At 49.7% G+C, this 16,428-nt stretch overlaps 1 protein-coding gene across 2 annotated transcripts in view; it reads right to left on the bottom strand.

The window, feature by feature from the left end:
* Positions 1 to 16,428, bottom strand: part of LOC134074145 (adhesion G protein-coupled receptor L2-like) — an 82,112-nt gene that overhangs the window by 15,847 nt on the left and 49,837 nt on the right. For both annotated transcript variants that reach the window (XM_062530412.1, XM_062530413.1), the window contains exons 8-15: positions 16,346 to 16,428; positions 10,990 to 11,173; positions 8,000 to 8,122; positions 7,386 to 7,591; positions 6,701 to 6,874; positions 5,029 to 5,238; positions 3,692 to 3,912; positions 2,510 to 2,576 (exon numbers count right to left, since the gene is read on the bottom strand). The exon at positions 16,346 to 16,428 is cut by the window's right edge and continues 103 nt beyond it. In XM_062530412.1, coding sequence (XP_062386396.1) covers positions 2,510 to 2,576; positions 3,692 to 3,912; positions 5,029 to 5,238; positions 6,701 to 6,874; positions 7,386 to 7,591; positions 8,000 to 8,122; positions 10,990 to 11,173; positions 16,346 to 16,428 — 1,268 coding nt within the window. The remainder of the gene's footprint in view (positions 1 to 2,509; positions 2,577 to 3,691; positions 3,913 to 5,028; positions 5,239 to 6,700; positions 6,875 to 7,385; positions 7,592 to 7,999; positions 8,123 to 10,989; positions 11,174 to 16,345) is intronic.

The following is a 16,428-nucleotide window of genomic DNA, read 5'->3' as shown; positions in this document are numbered from 1 at the left end:
GCACCACCCCCATCACCCAACCCCCTGCCCACTCAGACATATGCCTCACCTTCCAGAAATAGCGCCTCGTGAAAAAAAAAAAGAAAAAAAAAAACTCACTGCACACCAACACCTTACTGTCAGGCACTTGGACAAGGGGCTTATGCATATTGACTTTGACTGAAGTCTGTTTGTGTGTGTGTGTGTGTGTACAGTATGTGTGTTTTGGTGTGTGTGTGTGTGTGTAATTGTAATCTGAGTTTACAAAGGTGTCACAACAGAAGTGTGCAGGGCCTGGCACACACTGTATGGGAGTGTACCTAAGCGAGTGCGCGCGTGTCTGTCCGCACTCTGTCGTCGTGGAGGGAGTGAAGAGAGGCGAGCGCGGCAGCGCGCGTACCAACGCGTCACGCTCGCGGCGGCCTAATGGGATTGGACACGGCCGGCGGCGTGGGCCAGGCCCGGCCGCTGGTGAATGGCTTCAGGATGCGGTAATGCCCGTCGATGCCGCCCACTCATTACGCCAGCACTCATCCATTCCTCCTCCTTGTCTTCTCCCCCCACTTCTTCTCTCTCCTCCCCCAGCCGAGTGGATGACCTTCATGGCTGAGACTCTCTCTTTTTCTCTCAACCCTCCATCGCCCGTCTCTCTCTCTCTCTCTCTCTCTCTCTCCACCCTGCTCCGACCCCCCTCTCTGCCCTCCACCTCCTACACCTCCCCCACATCCTCCTCCTCCTCTGGTTCCCCTGGAGAGGCAGCCACAGTCGGCACACTCCGCGCTCAGCCCTGATGGCCTTGCTGCCTCTTCTGCCTGGCCGGGAGCATTTCATACCTGAATGCCTGACAGAGACACACTCCGGCTGCCACCCCTCCCCTCCCCCCCACCCCTCTCTCATCCCCTGCTGCCACTGCACGGACCCCAACCCTCCCATGTCCAAGCAGCAAGGCTACACTCCTCAACAACTGATCAAGTCATTGTAGACTCAGGCTACCTCCACACCATTCTGTAAAATGATATTTAAAAAAAAACGAATACAATCTCAGTCCAGACGCACGTTTGAAAATCCAGAGCCAAAATGGTATTTTGTCCGCCCTGGACCCCTGGAATGCGGATCACATGACTATTCGCACAAATCACATGACTATTCATTAATTTAATGTGATTAAATTTAATCTAATGAATTTATTAAGAATGTAACTGCACACCAGATGCTACCAAAGACAGAAAGGTGTGCATTCCCCGCTGGCTGGCTAGCAGTGGGAGTTAAAGGAATACGCCACCCAAAAATGAAATTAAGCTAGTCTCGGTCACCCCCAGAGTTAGAACAGTGAAAAAAACCCGGTTAAAATCCGTCCGGGCATTCTCCTGCTTTGGGAGCAGCGATGTTAGCTTTAGCTTAGAACAGTTGCTGTAGATGAAGGGTGTCAGTGAGCACGTCCTCCAAAAAGGTGACCGAGACGTCTACATTTTTTTCTAAATATATTTTGGGAGCCGTGTGTTCAAAACGAGTACAAATCATAATGCAAAATCGAACGAGACTATTACCTGGGCAGATCTTTACTTGGAACTATTTTCAGCCTCATCGCCGACGAAGCACCGCTAGCTAGGCGCAAAGTTCTCACGTAGCAGTCTTGTAAACTCCCAACTAGCTTCGACTGGAACTTCACAAGTGGTGCTACGTGAGAACTTTGCGCCTAGCTAGCGGTGCTTCGTCGGCGATGAGGCTGAAAATAGTTCCAAGTAAAGATCTGCCCAGGTAATAGTCTCGTTCGATTTTGCATTATGATTTGTACTCGTTTTGAACACACGGCTCCCAAGATATATTTAGAAAAAAATTTAGACGTCTCGGTCACTTTTTGGAGGACGTGCTCACTGACACCCTTCAACTACAGCAACTGTTCTAAGCTAAAGCTAACATCGCTGCTCCCAAAGCAGGAGAATGCCCGGACGGATTTTAACCGGGTTTTTTTCACTGTTCTAACTCTGGGGGTGACCGAGACTAGCTTAATTTCATTTTTGGGTGGCGTATTCCTTTAAATTACTCATGGATAGTTGAAGGTGATAGGACTCATTTTGAGGCTTCTTGGGGCGCATGATCTTTATAGCCTACGTACGAACAAAAGATCAGACTGATGAGATCCAATCAGGAAGAGATAATGGACTTCTACGTCATCATTTTCTTGTTTGCGGATTTCCCACATTAAAATGCAAAGCCGGAGTTTTCAAATGAAAATGGGACCGACAGGGTTTTCAAATCGTTCCGTTCCAGGAGCTCGACAACACTGTAGTAGCATAGATACGAGGCGCAAACATAACAAAAGTGTTTCGGATTTCAATGAATCCTGAACAGTGTAGACATGACCTCAATACAAGCTCCTCACACTCCTGGCCCCTTCAACATACATTTGAAACCACATACATTACCACAGCCCTGAACAGATATAAGGGTAGAGACATACACATACACAGACACACTCACATATATATACAGTCAAGCACACACTATTTCCAAAAAAGGCGCGACTCACCATAATGATGAATGCGACCGGTCCGATGAAGCTCCAGATGAAGTGGTTATCCACTCTGAGCCAGCAGCTGTAACACAAGCAGAGGCAGCAGTCAGACGCGGGCCCCCTAAACACCACACGCTCTCCCGCCACCGCTGCCGCCATTTGGGGCTATAGGCCTGCCGCGAGCGATTTGCTGGCGTGGGGTCAGCTATCATACCGCACAATGGTCCGCTGCACACTCTTTAATGAGAGTGGACAAAGAAACAAGGCGTGTGGGGCAACTGGAAGCTGATAAATAGCACTTCAATCACGCCCGCGATTGCACCTGCTCCGCGCGCTGTGTGTGTTTTCTTTTTTCGCGCGAACGCAACTGACGCGTGACATTTTCACAAGCTGCTGGGGGACTGTACTGGTGCGAGAGAGCACTTTGAATAGCCTGCTGCCGCTGCTGCTGCTGCTTCAGCAGTGGGGTGAGTGCTACTGTCAAGACCTGTGCTCAAATTAACAAGTCATCACACACTTCAGGCCGAGGTCTGCTAATATCAGTCCCACCGTGGCAAGCTGCTTATCAAACTGTGCCCTGCCGAAAAACCACACGGCTGCAATAAGTGGTTGACGACACTGAAACACTGAGTCCTGGATATCCAAGCCGACGAAGAGCTACGACGTGGATTAAATTGGATTCATTACACGCAAATAGAAATGTATCAAGGACTTGGTGGGGAAGAATAATGTATGCTAGCTCCAAAGCGGCACGGGGGACTATGTCATGGTGGAAAGCCTGGACCGAGGCCCCCCCCCCACCCCCGGTAAGGGGGTCGAAGCAACAAGCTGAAACCACTGGCCTCAATTCCATGCAGTGCAAATCATCTTAGTCAGCCAGACTGTTCATTAAATACAGCCATTTGCTCTGAGCTTTCTCATTCCTCCTCGCACCGTGACCGAGTGTAAATTTGCCAGAAGGCAGCTGTGGGTGGGTTTGAGTTGTGGAGAAGGAGAAGGAGAAGGAGGAGGAGGGGGGGGGGGGGGGGTGTCTGCTCTGTGATGTTGCTCTCATTAGCGCACATTTGTTTTGGGGGGCCTTCTGACAGACAAGCAAGCTCCATGGCAGCTGGCTGTAATGATAATCTGAAAACAAAACCACAGGAAAGAGATGGAATAGAAAAAAAAAAAAAAAAAAACACGGTGAGGGTCACTTACGCCCGCTTGGTGCCGTAGCTCCTGTAGTCGATGGCGGCCGAGATCCCGACCACGATGGCGGGGAAGAGGTAGCCGGAGACGTAGTAGTACTTCCTGCGGGAGTACTCGCTCTCGAACACCTCGACCAGCATGAGGTACAGCTGCACGCCCTCCAGACACATCCAGGCAAACGCCGCCAGGAAGAAGAAGTGGAGGACTCCGGCGATTACGGAGCACACAATCTACAGAGGATCGAGATTAAGACAAGGACAGGGAGAAAGAGAGAGAGAGAGAGAGAGAGAGACAGAGAGAGAGAGAGAGAGAGAGACAGAGAGAGAAAAAGAGAGAGAGACAGAGTGAGACGGTGTGATGGTGGGGGAGGAGAAGTGAGAGGAAGAATAAGAGAACAAAAGACTGTCAGTGCTTTTTCCCAGATCAAGGTCTGTGCTGTTCACAACATCCAATGGTGTACAATCCATGCCAAACACAGCATCATTATACGGGAGAATGGTCACAATACAATGTACTGCAGCGAGCTTCTCTTTGGGAATGCGCATTGTTCTGCGAATCAATGAATCTGCCCGCTGCAGTCTTCATCAAGAACACAAGTGCGGCGCAGTCGTCCAAGAGAGCCCCCGGGTATGCTCTCGGTGTTCGAACCAATTAATTACTTCAATAAGTCAATTAAAATCTTGCGACCAATACAAACATACACACAAACCCTTGTGGTATAATTTAGAGATTATACATCCATGCTCCACTCACTGCTGTTCTCTCTCTCTCTCTCTCTCTCTCTCTCTCTCTCTCAATCTGTCTCTTCTCTCTCTGTATAACAAGAGCTTTAACTACCAAATATATTATGCAAATGCAACCTTTCGTACAGCATTTAAAACTGTTATACCTTTACTTGATTAGTTTTTAGTTATTTGCTCTACAGCATTTGAGAGACAAAAAAAAAATATAACAGTATTTGTTATCTTAACACTGGCTGCTACCGTCAGCTTTTAGTGAGGTGCCAGCCTTTTCACTAAATCAACTAATTTACTACAGAATTGCAAATGTGATTCCAATTTACACATCCACACACCACTTTATTTTATTATATTAACATACATCTAATATTGATTCTCCATTTCATCATTGCATTCTCTGTGCATTTTTAGACATTTTTAGACTAATCTGTTTTTTCCCCCCCGTTTGCTCCTGGTTCAGGCCAATCGAACCTTTAGATAGATAGATAGATAGAAACTTTATTGACCCCAAGGGGAAATTCAAGTTTATTGTTTATTGAATTTTAGTGTTCCAGGACGGCGGTACGGATGACCTGTGCAGAAAGCGAGGGGCGGCCGGTCTCTCACCTTGGGCTCGGTCATGTTGATCCCCACGAGGAAGAGCAGCTCGGCGATGAAGAGGTTGACGCACAGGTTCTTGTGGATGGTGTTGCGGTCGCTCTGCAGGCCCCGGAAGAAGCAGAAGGTGAAGATGCTAATGGCCAGGCAGACCAGCGACACGGCGATGCCCATCCGCGTGATGACCGTCAGCAGCAGTTCATGGACGCTTCCCTCGCGCTGAGAGGAGAGAGGAAGAGGAACGGTTGAAGAAAATAAAAAAGACACGAAGAAGAAAAGAAAAACAGAAAGCACAGGCACAGGGGCACACTCAGGGGGCACGCGTGGGGGCAGCAGCGGAAGCGTGAGGGGCATTTAGCGTGAGGGGCATTTAGCGTAAGGGCATTTAGCGAGGAGCACTTCAAGGACCCAAACTGCTGGTAATGCAAAAGATCTGCCCTGACATTTCCAGCTGCCCAGCAGCCAAATGCAACGGAGCTCTTAAGAGAGAAACTCAGGGGTTACGCTATTGTGCACTTTTCATTCAATTAGCTTGGACTTCAGCGGCCGCTGGGGTCAGGGCTAGGAGTTGGCCTATCGGAAAGCTGCTCGTCAGGAGGCGAGCTGGAGGTGGTGGTAAACGTAGGGGAGGAGGAAGACGGGCGGGGGGGTTAGTGGATAGGGTTTGAGGGTCATGAGGTTCAGGCTTGTAATTACGTTTCCCACAAACTCCTGCTTCCACATTGATTATGGTGTAACTGCTGGCCGCACATGATATTCATCATGTAATTGGATGGTAATTGAATTGCACTCGGAAATGTGTCCTCCCCACCTTGCGCGGAGCGGGCATGCAAATTGCAGCTAATAACGGCGCATTCCACGCGGGCTGTGGAGGGGAGACATGTGTGCCCCGGGCCATTAGTCATGGACCATAGGTAGGACGCAATTTATTTTTCCCCCCGCCAATGGCCAAAGCCGGCCCTATCTCCACCCGGCATCTTTTGGGCTGAAGTTGGTGCAATTGCTGCGGGGCCCTTCAAGTGGTAACAACAACAACATCCTTCGGCCTCCTCGAGAGCTGGGTTAACCCGCAGCTTGCACCCCCCCCCCCCCCCCACACACACACACCCCACCCCACCATCATACCACATGCCACACACATGCACTCCCCTTCTCCCTCAAAACAAACCCACCTCTCACTGACATTTTAATCACTGGCTGCAGATGATGGCTTCCTTTGCTTGAATGTGCCCATGCATTTGTGTACACCCGCGTGTGCGTAATGAAATGGTGTGTGCACACCAGAGGGTGTGTGTGGCCTTGTCTGTGTGCATGCCTGTGTGTGTGTGTGTCTGTCTCTCTGTCTCTGTCTCTCTCTCTCTCTCTCTCTCTCTCTCTCTCTGTGTGCACCTGTATCTCTGTGAATGTTTCTGCACAAATGTGTGTGTGTGTGTGTGTGTGTGTGTGTGTGTGTGTGTGTGTGTGTGTGTGTGTGTGTGTGTGTGTGTGTGTGTACACACCTGTATTCCTGTGCGTTTTTCTGTATTTGTCTGTGTGTGTGTGTGTGTGTGCGTGTGTGTGAGCAAGCTCCCGCTCCCGTTCCCCCCGTATCTCTGTGTGTTTCCGTATGCATGTCGCGCGTGTGCGTGTGTGTGTCTGAGTCCTTATCTCGGCGTCCTGTTTGCTCAGGCTGACCACTCACCACGTGCCCGCGGTGCGCCATCAGGATGGCGAAGTTGGTCAGGTGACTGCAGGAGCAGGTGGTGTGCGTCTTGTTGGTGTCCAGCAGCTTGCAGCCCTGCGTGGACCAGTAGCCCATCATGCTCCTCTCCGAGTAGTTCCAGAACGAGCAGTTGGGGTTAAAATAATGCTCCGTCTGAAAAGGAAAAGCACAAAAAGAGCCACCGGCCACGAGTGTGAGGAGAGGAGAGAGAGCGAAGGCGAAAGAAAAAAAAAAAATCCATTTCGGCGGATTCCGGGGATTACACTGATTGGCAGTCGCGGCCTATCAAATGGGTGCCCAGCATGAGATGAAGAGCTTTGGTTTTGGGTACACACTGAACTCGGGGCTTTCATTCAGCTGGGTACACACAAGACCACAGGAACTCCACTGAGACAACCTTGGGTGGCTCTTTTTAACTCCGAGGGCTCCAGCAGCACGGGTAAACAGGCCGCACTCTCGGACATCTAGCACTTTTTAAGCACACAGCCCTGGGAATTAACGGCGGAAAATTGTTCTCTTTCAGACACTTTTCTCTCACTGTAACACATACTCTTTCTCTCCTTTTTTTATTTTCTCTCTCTCTCTCTCTCACACACACACACACACACACACTCTTCTCTCTCTCATTTTCTCATTGCTTCGCTTCGCTTCGCTCCGGACTCACGTCGAGGTGCTCCAGGGTGAAGACGATGGGGTCAGTCACGAACACGCGGCTGGACTCCTTATTGATGGAGGCGGACAGGATGTGGGAGTTGACCACCAGCGTGAGGTTGTGTCCCCACGGCTCCCCGCCCAGCTTCATGGTGGCGTTCTCCACCGTGAGGAAGTGGCCCAGGTGCTTGTAAAGGACAAAAACCAGTTTGGCGATGCCTGCGCAAACAATAGGGAAGCCACAGCATTACTTAAACGTCCTGTGCTTTGTGCTAAAACAGCACACCACATTCTAGACAACAACACCTCTACTAGGTGTGGCATAATTGCACGGAGACCTTACCACAGAATACCACAAGGACTGTATACATGGAATGTGTGATGACTAGAGAGACACTGTCGACGGACACCCGACAAAACACCTTTCATTTCCTGTCTTGTGTGACCTTACTGTTGTCAAGTTTAAACATGCAGAACGTGTCACCCGAGTGACTTTGTGAGGAGGTGACTGACAGGTATTCCTATCAAGCCATCCACCGCCGCTGATGTACGGGCGCCTTGGTTCATGTCAAAGTGTCCATCCACGGTGTCCGTTGAGCAGGTATTGGCTGCTGTCAAGCCACTCACCGTTTTTGCTGTTGAGCTTGACGGTGTTGGCGCTCAGCTGAATGGTGGCCCCCCCTTTGCTGGTCTGGGGGAAGCGGAAGTCCTGCACTTGGCCGTCCGTGCTCAGCACATACACGTCCAGCACTGCGGGACCAGAGAAGGGTGAGGGGATGAAGGGAATAGAAGAGGAGAGGAGAGAAGAGAAGAGAGGAGGAGAAGAAGAAGAGAGGTGGATATATTAGTGAAGGCCCCACATGGCAGCCTCGCCACACTGGTTAGGCGAGAGATACGAGATGACATTTTCAAGGTCCAACAGTGTGGCCAAGCTGCGCAAATACACCTCCAAAGGGCTTCGGCGACGGCATTCATTTCCAGCCGCAGAACAATGCAGCTACTGAACTGCAGCATGCATAATGGAGAGAGCGCTTGGACTTTGAATGCATGCACAAATCCCCAACCGGCACGGCTCACAATGCTGCGGATGGGCTGGTTTAAACCGCCGCAGTATTTCAGACAGCGAGAGCCGCGGCCGTGCGGCAACATTTTTTCTTTTTTCCCCTTTTTTGAACATGTGTCGGCGCCATTACGGTTTATCTGCTGTGGACTCCTAATGAGGAGTTTCAGCCACACCACCTAATCTGGACTCACTTTTTATTCAGCCCTGTGTGTGTGTGTGTGTGTGTGTGTGTGTGTGTGTGTGTGTGTGTGTGTGTGTGTGTGTGTGTGTGTGCGTGTGCTCAAACAGCACAGCTTCCTGCTTTCAAGCAAGAAGCCGACAGTGGAAAATGTACACACACACACACTCACACACACACGTACGTGCACACACACACATACACACTGACACACAAACACATACATAAACACACACACACACACACACACACACAAATACATACAGAACCTGGCACAGCATGAATGTCAAATATTTCTGGGATCAAAAATATCACTGGGCTTTTCCCTGGGCTCGTCCCCTTGTGCGGCTCAGATAAGTCAGGGGCACCGGCTGGGGCTGATCCGGCCCGGGCAGCCTTAAAGCTGGGCGGCCCACTTTCTGCCCCGCCATCTCCAGCTCCAGCTCCAGCTCCTCTCCACGAGCACAGCCGCCTCCGCCGCCGCCACCACCGCTGCCCACTACCTCACCGGCCCCCGCCGCCTTTGATGTGTGAAATTACCGGGCGGGTCAGAAGGACACACACACCAGCCCACTCGGTGCTAAACCCCCTGCCCCCCCCACCGCCCCCATCTCACCGCCGCAGCTCTCCCTCTCTCTCAGACTTCTCACGGCACGGAACCAAGATTGGACCGGAGAACACCTTGTCTCTCTTCTTGCAGTCTCACATTTACGCCTTCTCTCTCTGAACACACTTTCTTTTTTTCTTTCTTTCTTCCTCCACCTCTCTCTACCTCCGACAGTCTCTCTCTCTTCCCTCTCTTCTCTCTGTCCAGCGCGGCTGCTTTGAGGTAGCTGGTCTGCGACGAGTGAAACTATGTTCATTTGCATGCGGAGATCTTTTCTTTTCTTTTTTTCTCTCTTTGTGTTAAAGTGTTCTCCGCGCTCCTGCGCTGTGCTCCAGGGCACAATCTGTCCCGCAGCCCTAAGCCTTAAAGCCAGCTGGTGCGAGACCATATAGTTAGCCCTGCTTATGCCTCCGAACAGACAGGGAGTGTATGAGAAGCAGCACGGAAGATAGCGAACGAGCAAGAGAGAGAGAGAAAGAGAGAGAAAAAGAGAGATGTAGAGAAAAAAGAGGGTGAAAAGAAACAGTAACACTCATAAGTGAAACAAGAGAGAGGAAGAGAGTGAAAAGAGAGAGAGAGAGGGTGAGAGGGAGAATGTACCACTCGGATAAGCCAAAACTGCTTCTTCATTAAGAATCACTGTACAAAGCATTGAGGAGAAGAACTGCAGCGCCTTATGAATAAATTCCGCAAAGACTGAAGAAACGGACTATGAATGACCAGCCACGCATGATACACTGTGTAAACAGTGTGCAATGCTACTTTCCTGGCTGCCCTTATTTGCTGAAAAGGATTTTTTTTTTTTCAATATCAAGTGACCTTGTGATTAAAGGGAGGTTAAATAAATAAATAACGGGGCAGTCAGTTCAGCTTTTCTCCTTTTAAGTCAAATATCCTGGCTGTGTGTGATATTATCTGCTACAGGAGGGTTTCACTAGACTTACATCAAATGGCCTATGTAAGAAGCATATGGTTGTGCTTTGCGGAGAGAGTATGCAGCTACCCGCGGGACTGCCGAGGTTAAGTGCTGATAATAACACGGCAGGCCAGTCTGGGGGACCCTGGCAGCGTATTCAAGGGGGGCCGAGGACATTTTCAAATCTTGTAATTGAAAATCAAATCTGGAAAACGGATTCAGCGACTGTGTCGCCGCTCTGCCTGTTAACCCCCCCGTCCCGGAAAAAAGAAAAAGAAAAATCCAAAACAGAACACAGGCCAAAATCAAGGGACTGGAAAGTCACCGGGATGTGATTACCATGGCAACACAGGAGAGAGTGTAGGGAAATGACAGTTGACTGCACAAAGCTGACTTATATGAATGGGATCACATTACTAATATACTCCCCGCTCAAAAAGCCAGTATTGGTTTCCTGGTGTACAGCAAGAAACTAAAAGCCACACACTTGTGGTTTCAGAGCCAAATCCCCTCTACTTTAAAACCACTCTGGCCTCCCCTGCACTCTGTCTCGCTCACTCTTTACAACTCGTTATGCAGATTCTTCAGTGGCCTTGAGACTTCAGCTGGCAGAGTGCACCTTCGCCCAGGGAAGAAAGGGTGCGCTAACCGCCCTGCCTTTTGACAAATCAGGTCAGTGAAATACCTGTCAGTTTTACTTTTTAATTAACCATGATCAGTGGAGGAAGCTGATCATTAGCCAGTGATCCCTGACAGGTGAAGTGTTTGTGTGTGTGTGTGTGTGTGTGTGTTGGGCAGTCAGAGGGGGAGGAGACACGTCATGATGTCCTGATTGGTGAACAGAATGACTCACTTATGTTCTCAGCGGGGACTTTGACAACAGCCGGCTCCATCAGGTTGTCTGCAAGGACAAAGGCTCCTTCCTCCAGGGTATCGAGTAGCATGGTGGCGGTGTGCGTTTGCTCTGTCGAATTCATGTCCTCCCAGGATTTCAGGGCTTCCGGCCGCAGGAGGTTGTCAACCGTATCTACAATGGCCTGTATCCGTGGAAACAAGAGAAATGTCAGCCTTTTGATATATATATATATATATTTATTTTTCTACCCATACAATCAAACTTCACCGAAGGCACAAAGGCAAGAAAAGCAAATGGGGCTCCTGACAAGCACAGAGTAACAAAAAAAATAAAATAAATAATAAATAATGTCAATGACAGACGAAAAACATATGTCTCTGCCGAGTCAGACGAAAGCAGGTAAAAAATATTGTTTAAAGATGTTGGTAATTTGTGTGTGCATGTGTGTGTGTGTGTGTGTGTGTGTGTGTGTGCAGGACTGCATGCGCCTGTGTGCGCCTGTGTTACCATTAAACCATCAGAGGCTTGTTATTCCAAATTCCAGAGGGAAAATAAGAGGGGCACTTTCCAAATAAATGAAGCATTCTTCTACGATCCCGCTCCCTTTTTCCCCCACTCTGGCTGGTCCAACATAGGGACGTCTTTTCCAGAGAACAATTATCTCTGCTAACAATGATTACATTCCATAACAGGATCTGACCGTAAGGACCTGAAACTGCCTCTCTTTCCTGACAGGGGAAACCTTATCAGGCCGGCCGATCTGCTGGCCTCAGAGCGGTGGGTCTATATAAAAACTGAAATACGTTTGTTTCCAATCACGGTCCTTTCATTTCCTGTGTTTAGCCAAGAGCTAAGTGTATCAAACAATCCGCTGGGTTATTCTACACCTTGCCCGGTCCTTGTGAAATTTCATTAGATGTGTCTTGACAATTATTCTGACACGGCCAACCCTGACCTTCGTACAACATGATGTTACAGGTTGCACTGCTGCCACTGCGTCTGGCATGTTGAAGAGAGAGAGAGAGAGAAAGAGCGAGAGAGAGAGAGAGAGAGAGAGAGAGAGAGAGAGAGAGAGAGAGAGAGAGAGAGAGAGAAACGGCTAGTGTTTCCAGGAGAACTTACGAGCCATATAAAGTGTTGATGAAGTGTTAATAAATGCTTATTACCGGGAAAATGTGCGAGCTATTAACCGGCTCATATTTCACTGAACAAGGGCTCCACTGAGCAGGGGGGCCCAGCCACAGCTGAAAGGGAGCCTGCTGCTCTACCTGCAATATCGGTGATCCGTGATTCACCAGGCTAGATAATCAAATCAGTCTAACCATTCATGAACTGTTCTCTGACTAGAACAGCGTTTAACTACTAGAGCAACCCGGATTCGGGCAACATCTATTAACTGTTTATAACCCTGGCAAATGGGGCTGGCAGTAGCAAGGCTCCGACAGGCGGAAGGGGATTGTTGCCCGCGCATATTAATTAACCCGTGTGCACGGCTACGCAGTGTCTCTTTAATAGAAGTGTTCATAAAACCTGAGCCCTGATTGCTCATTAACAAGACTGCGACTAGCCCGCCGCAATAGGCTCTATTAACTAGCCCCCGCGTGTGAATCTGACCGATAGGCAACATGCCAGCCTCGCAGATGAAACGGAGCGTTAACTAGGTGCCGCATTCATTATCCGCTGCTTTGTATCAGCGCCGGGCTTTATTCCGAGACGCTGATTAACCTGGCTATTTTAATAGCTGAAGCGTGGTGTGTGTGTGTGTATGTGTGTGTGGGTGTGTGTGTGTGTGTGTGTATGTGGGGGGATGCTGAGGCTGGCTGGGGGCCTCGCTTCGTCTGGAGGGCCCTGACCTCTCGGGCGAGCAGGAGGGCTCTCAGACGTGCCTCTCCTGAAGGCACGCTGATGGGGAGAGCGAGCGCAGAGAGAGAAGAGCCGGGGCCGCCCATGATTACAGGGCCGAGACCATTACACTGAGACCGACACAAATTGGCCTGCCCCCTCGGCCAGCCCTCGCAGCGGCGGCACCGCTGGGAATTTCATGTCTCTAATTTGCGGCACGTATGGAAACCGGTGTTCTGATCGGGTTCTCTTTAATTCCTGCTCGGGGTGGAGGTCGTGCGTCGGAACGCGGCGAGGACACAAAAGGGGGTCTCTCCGCGGCGCGCGGTGACGTTGCGTCCCTTTTCAGATGACTGATCTGATTCGACTCGGCACAGCGTTGCTCTCTGTTGTGCTGTGCTGCTTCACCATGGACATCTGATGCAGGAGGAGGGGGGGGGGGGGGGGGCGCTGATAGAGGGACCGTGTGTATGTGGCAGTGTCAAGAGACAGTCGAGCATGTCTTGCTGCCTCTCTAAATTGAAGCTCAATAGGGAGACAGAGGGAGGGGGGGGGGAGCCTGTTGCAAAACTGATTCTGTGCTGTGTGTGTTTGTGCCAATGCAGCCTCTTTCAAAACCAAACTCTAGCAGAGAAACACATAGGAAGAAAAAACACAAGACAGAGGGAGCATTTCATATCACAAATACATGGGGGTGAGAATGCATCCATCAACAGACAGAAACTTTTGGCTGAGTGAGCAAGCGAGTAACGGGAACAAAAAAAAAAATCAGAAAAGAAGAAAAAATGGAGCTCGGTGCCACTTTGATCACCATTATTGGCTGACAGGGAGCTGCAATTACGGCCGTGGGATGGCAATTACTCATAGAATGCACAAAGTGCAGCGATGGAGATGGAGGGAGAGAGTAAAGGAAAGGAATGAGAGAAAGAGCGAGGGAGGCGAGAAAAAAAAGACGGAGGAGGAGAGGGAGGAGGTGGATCGAATGGGAGATGAAAGACAAGCTGGATGGACAAAACAAAATGTGGAACCACAAAAAAAACAAAACAAAACAAACAACAACATCAACAACAACAATGGAGAAGGCAAGTGACAGGTGGCTGGACAGCGACTGGACAGACCACAAGACAGGCAGCCAGTTGGACTGATAGACAAGCAGGACAGGAGCACCACAAAGCCTGCATGCTGCTGGGTGGGTGACAAGGCGCTATGGAAGCAGTGGAACAGCAGAAGCACTGTAGTTATACCTTCATGTATGCCCTGCAAGTCCTTTCCCTTTTCTGAAGCTTTTTGTTTTAATATATACATACACACAAGGAAAGATCAAAACAACAGGAAACACAGCATTAACAGGTATAGGACCCCGAGATCAAATGACTCTTTGAAGTGACACTCAAAATAGCCATTCCACTGCACAGAAGAAACTACTTCAAGGACGGCAGAATTAAGTTTTCAAGTTTGCATTAGAAGGGCTGTGTATACAAAATGCTCGTCATCCCAGTGATAGCTCATTGCCCCCATTTCTATTAAAAGTGTCTTTTGAATATGTAACTATCTTACGCAATAAAAACAGCAAGAATGCTGAATAGCAGAAAGGGGGGGATATAGATTGAAAGTACTGTACCGTCAAGCCCCCCCAAAAGTCCATTAACTCAATAGATAGCGTTTGAAAAGGGTCATTTGTATTTGATGGTCAGGATTATTGTGCTCTTTGGAAATACAGTGTTCTCTAGCCTGGCGCTGGCTTGCAGCTCTATCAAAATAATTCTTCCATCTGCCCTCCATTGAAGCCAGACTTGGGGCACTTGTGTACAGATTTGCAAGCAGGAGTGATTGTCGACTAAAAGGTTCAGCTGAGGACAGGCCCTGCGAGACGCGCAGGCAAGTCAATATACTCCTTGTGCTTCTGGGAGCAGGCCCTGCCACAGCACGCACGCACGCAAGCATGCACACACACACACACACACACACACACACACACACAAACGCACAAACTCTCTCACACACACACATACACACACACACACACACACACACACACACACAAACACACACTGCATGTGGCCGAGCTTTCACACGCATATAAAGCTGTGTGAGGTGTCGTTTTTACCAGCTATTTGCATAGACCCACGCTGCGTCGGCCTCCAGTTAGTCGGCACATGCTATAAAGTGTGCTGCCGTCCGAGCCGAAGGCTGTGTGCACTACTGACGCCGGCGTGCTGGCCGGCCTTTACACATGCAACACAGAGCAGGGCAATTACTCTCCCACGGGGGACGGGGCTCTTTTTTTTCCAGGGCCGGCTTCTATCCATTAGCATCGGTTTTTACATCTGTACCACCAGGTGAGGCGACTGGGCTAACCCTGTAATTACGGGAGCGCTGGGGCAGAACAGATTGTCGGAGGGCCTCGGGGCTGGGCGGGCGCTAATCCTGGAACAGCGCAGGGGCAGGTGGGGATAAGAGGCTGGAATGTCAGATACCTCAGGCAGAGCGACTGTGGAATTCCAGAGACACAAGGATGCTGGAGTTCTTTTCTTTTTTTGGGGGGGGTGGGTGGGGGGTGGGGGGTTCAGGGAGAAGTAGGAGACCACAGGGGGGCTAAAGAATGGGGGGATGGGGTGGGGGGGGCAAAGATTGAGAAATTCCCTGGAGGCAGAGGGGGATAAGACAGCAACATTCCTGAGAAACAAGGGGCATGACAATTTTTGGGAGGTGTAGGATACCAGGATTTTGAGGTGGGCTTTGGGAGAAAATTACTACGGAAATCCATCCTCTGATGGCAGCCTTCCTGGCATTCTTTCCAACTACCAGCTTAAAAGCCTGCTCTAACTTATTGTGGAATTATCTGGATTAATTTGGGCTTGTCAATTAGATCCAATAAGGGTTCCCTGGCAGGGAAATTCACTTAAGGTTAGCATTGATAGAGAGGACAGTTACAGAAAAGCCCTACAGGAGACTTCGTCTGCTCTAATTGACAAGAGAAAGCAATTTATTCTGCTTCCTTCAAGGTGTGAGATCGTTAGTATCAATTGGCAAAGCACCGGCTCACACAGCCGGCGGACACTACACCTATGCAGGTAGAGAAATGACCAACTGTGCAATAATTAATCACACAGCATGGCCAGACTACCTTTAAATAACTGTACGTTCCCCGCAATAATTTTATTTGCAAAGGGCATAACGTGACGTGAAAGGGTGCCCGTGGAGCACCTCGAGTGCCGGACGATTAAAGCAACGTTATTAATAGCCCCGTGTGCCACTGTGACAGCCAGATTTTCCCACAAACAGCTGTTCCATTATCACTGAGAGCCTCTCTAGATAATAGATGATAGATAATAGTAGGGCACCCTGTCGGAATACAATGTCATTTTAGAGAGAGGAGAAGATCAAAACGTTCACACCATGGAGGGCAGCGAATGTGTCAGATTTTTTAATGTTTTGTTTTACAGGTGTGGGAGGGAGGGGAGAGAAGAGGTGATGCACCTGTGCGGCCAGACGGCGAGCTGCGCGTTACCTTGTTGAAGCTGCGTCCGGCCGTGTCCTTCTCGCTGGGCCGCAGCTCCTGCAGCTGAGCGTCCAGGATGTCCACCAGCTGCT

This window comes from Sardina pilchardus, chromosome 2 (assembly GCF_963854185.1).
Source record: "Sardina pilchardus chromosome 2, fSarPil1.1, whole genome shotgun sequence".
Lineage (NCBI taxonomy): Eukaryota > Metazoa > Chordata > Actinopteri > Clupeiformes > Clupeidae > Sardina > Sardina pilchardus.
The sequence above is the reverse complement of the archived record's forward strand: the minus strand, read 5'-3'. Positions and strand labels throughout refer to the sequence as shown.